This window comes from Eimeria tenella, genomic scaffold, assembly GCF_000499545.2.
Source record: "Eimeria tenella Houghton genomic scaffold, Eth_scaff390, whole genome shotgun sequence".
Lineage (NCBI taxonomy): Eukaryota > Apicomplexa > Conoidasida > Eucoccidiorida > Eimeriidae > Eimeria > Eimeria tenella.
The window spans coordinates 2,457-5,989 of NW_013543319.1; the positions used below are offsets into that span (position 1 = coordinate 2,457).

Genomic DNA, 3,533 nt, shown 5'->3' on the forward strand with positions numbered 1-3,533 from the left:
CTCTTCTAAAGCCGTAGCGCTGAAACAGCTACGGTTTTGGCTAGCTGCAGCTAGCTAGCTGCAGCTAGCTAGCTGCAGCTAGCTAGCTGCAGCTAGCTAGCTATGATGGGCTGCAGCTAGCCAGCTAGGCCTAAATGTGGCTAGCTCCAGCTGGCTAGCTGTGTTCCCTTGTGGCTTGCTGCAGCTAGTTAGCTGCAGCTAGCTAGCAGCAGCAAGCTGGCCGCAGCTAGCTAGCAGCAGCTAGCTAGCAATTGCCGCTAGCTAGCAGCAGCAAGCCATCTGCAGCTAGCTAGCAGCAGCAAAGTAGCTATTGCTAGTTAGCTGCAGGTAGCTACCTGCGGCTTGCTAGCTGGGCCCAGTCATGGTTGGCTGCAGCTAGCTAGCTGCAGTTCGCTGCAGCTAGCTAGCTAAATTAAGCTGTGGCTAGCTGGCTAGCTGCGGCTAGCTGTACCTAGCTGTAGCTAGCTGTAGCCAGCTATAGCTTGCCGTAGGTAGCTGCAGCTAGCTGCAGCTAGCTGTAGCTAGCTGCGGCTAGCTGCAGCAGGATTGCGATGGCTCAGCGGGGCAGCTGCTGCATGTGCGAGGGAATTCAAGCTCCAGTTTATCTTCAAGTTGAGGGTTTAGAGTTTAGGGTTTGGGGTTTGGGGTTTAGGGTTTAGGGTTTAGGGTTCAGGTTTTGGCGCCGCAGCTTCCTCTACAGCCTTCTTAGAGGCCGCAGCAGCAGCCACGCCCAAACCCTAAACCATAAACCCTAAACCATAAACCCTAAACCCTAAGCCCTTCCTGTTTCATTTAAAAGAAAAAATATTTCAAAGAAATGGCGGCCCAGGGGCATCGGCAGCACTCGACTGGGGTGTATGTACACCTCGGACTTCATCGCGCGGCGGTTTGAGAGTTTGGAGTTTAGGGTTTAGAGTTTAGGGTTTAGGGTTTAGGGTTTGAAGTTTAGGGTTCAGAGTTTATGGTTTGTGGTTTAGGGTCTAGGGTTTAGGGTTTGAAATTCGGGTTCAAGGGATTTTTAAGGTTACGGCGCCGAGACCCCAAACCATATGCGCTAAACCCTGAACCCTAGACAAACAGCTCTTGTTCATTTCCTTAAGCAATGCATTTAAAAACTCTTAAAAACATTTTTAATTAATTTCAAGGGTTTAGGGTTTAGGATTAGGAGTTTAGGGTTTAGGGTTTAGGGTTTAGGGTTTGTGCTGAGGGTCCACTTGCTCTGTTTTGCCACGGCGTTTGCAAATAGGTCTCCCCTTTAGTGCTTAGAATTTAGGGTTTAGGGTTTAAGGTTTAGGGTTTAGGGTTTGGTTGGGCATGGGCTGGGTTTTGCAGTTGGTGGTTTGGTGTGGGGCGGCAGGGTCACCTTGAGGGTTTAGTGTTTAGGGTTTAGGGTTTAGGGTTTGGGGTTTGAAACGGCAGTTGACAACGAGAAACTTGAGTCAAAAAAATCATTTGGTGTAATTTATTGCCAAGGGTTTAGGGTTTAGGGTTTGGGGTTTGGGGTTTAGGGAGGAATAGACAGCATCAAGTCAGGCGGCGGTCGCCGCTGCAGCTGCAGCGGTCTGCTGCAGCAAACCCTAAACCCTAAACCCTGAAACCTAAGCCCTAAACCCTAGACCCTGAGCTGCAGAGCCAAACTCTCAGCCTCTTTTTATTTGAAAAGGTTTCTTTGCAAATAAAGGTACTGTCCATAGCAGGGCTAAACCCTAAACCCTGAACCCTCAACTGTAAACCCTAAACCCTAAACCGCCCACTGGCAACAAGAGGTCACCCCGCACGATGTCGTTTGTGGTTTTGCTTTGAAGTTTGGCTCCCAAACCCTAAACCCTAAACCCTAAACCTTCGTTCCGGCAGCTCCTCGCGGCCTCCCAAACCCTAAACCCTAAACCCTAAACCCTCGTCTTCTTCGCCTTGCTGCGCCACAATGGCCTGCACTGCAGCAGCAGCAGCAAACCCTCACTTGAAGCAGCAAAAAAGCGCAGGAGCAGATTCTCTTTACGAAGAAGAGCCCCTGACTCCTTTATATCCTTCTTCGGAAGCAACTGCTGCTTCCACGCCTGGCTCAACCACAGCAGCAGCAGCAGCAGCAGCAGCAGCAGCAGCAGCAGCGGGGGCCAAGGGGGCCAAGCCTGCTGCTGCGGGAAACCCCCAAACCCCCGACGAAGCAGCAGCAAACCTCAAGGGGCCCCAAAACCCCACAGGGGACCTGAGCGCTCCGTACACTCAAAATGACCCCAGCAGCAGCAGCAGCAGCAGCAACAGCAGCAGCAGCGGCAGCTGGTGGAAGCAGACTGTGCTCGCTCTGGGGTTCGGGACCCACAGAGTTGAGACCTTTGGAGGCGTCAGCAGCAGCAGCAGCAGCAGCAGCAGCAGCGGCGGGGGCCCCCTGGGGCCCCTGTCTCATCCCCGGGGCCGCGAGGGCGCCCTGCTGCAGGGCAGCACGCAGCAGCAGCAGCAGCGGCAGCGGCAGCAGCAGCAGCAGCAGGCAGCAGCCTACGTCAAGAGCCACCGGCAGCAGGTTTGCTGGGCCTTCGTCTTGGGGTCTCTTTGTCTCTTAATATTGGGGGCCCTCTGCTGGAGTTTGTCTCCTTTACCTGCTGCAGCAGCAGCAGCAGCAGCAAAACGCTGCCTGGCGGCCTTCGAAGCAGCAGAAGATGCAGGGCTGCTGCTGGGAGGCCCCAGCAGCCTTGCTGCTGCTCTCAAGGACTACTTGCTGCAGCAGCCTGCGGAGAAGCAGCAGCTGCTGCATCAAGCCTGGATGGCCAGGCAGAAGCAGTACCAGGAGCAGCAGCAGCAGCAGCAGCAGAATGAGCAGCATGCAGCAGCCGCAGCAGCAGCAGCAGCGACTGCTGCTGCTGCCACCTTCGGCTCCAGCAGCAACTTTATGGCCAGCCTCGTCGTTGATGCAGCAGCAGAATACCTGTCGCTGCGAAAGGGAGTGGTGCAGCAGCAGCAGGCTTACGGTTTGCTGCTGCAGGAGCTGCAGGAGCAGCAGCAGCAGCAGCAGCTTAGCCAGTTGCTGCTCGATGAGACGCAGCTCAGGAGGCGCCTTGCTGCTGCTGCACAGCAGGCACCAGCAGCAGTGCCCGCTGCAGCAGCAGCTGTGGTAGCGAACCAAGAAACAGCAGCAGCAGCAGAGAGCACTGCAGCAGCTAATTCATTAGCAGCTGCTCAAGATGAAATAGCAGCAACAGCATCAGAAGCAGCAGCAAACACGCCTAGGCTGTCAACCGAGGCGCAACTGCAGCAAAATCCACAAGGCACAAATGACAGCCACAGCACCATTCAGCAGCTGCAGCAACAGCAGCAGCAGCAGCAGCAGCAGCCGCAGCAGCCGCAGCAGCAGCATCCGCCGCAGCAGCAGCAGCCGCAGCCGCAGCAGCAGCAGCCGCAGCAACAGCAGCAGCAGCAGCCGAAGCAGCAGCAGCCGCAGCAACAGCAGCAGCAGCAGCAGCCGCAGCAGCAGCAGCCGCAGCAACAGCAGCAGCAACAGCAGCAGCAGCAGCAGCCGCAACAGCAGCAGCGGCCGCAAC

General features: G+C 55.7%; 1 protein-coding gene across 1 annotated transcript in view; it reads left to right on the forward strand.

Annotated features, from left to right (window-relative positions):
• Positions 1-1,924: 1,924 nt before the first annotated feature.
• ETH_00014595 (uncharacterized protein) overlaps positions 1,925-3,533 on the forward strand; it is a gene marked incomplete at both ends in the record, with an annotated part of 2,954 nt that continues 1,345 nt past the window's right edge. The window contains one exon of the mRNA XM_013376696.1: positions 1,925-3,532. Within this exon, the coding sequence (XP_013232150.1) occupies positions 1,925-3,532 (1,608 nt within the window). The remainder of the gene's footprint in view (position 3,533) is intronic.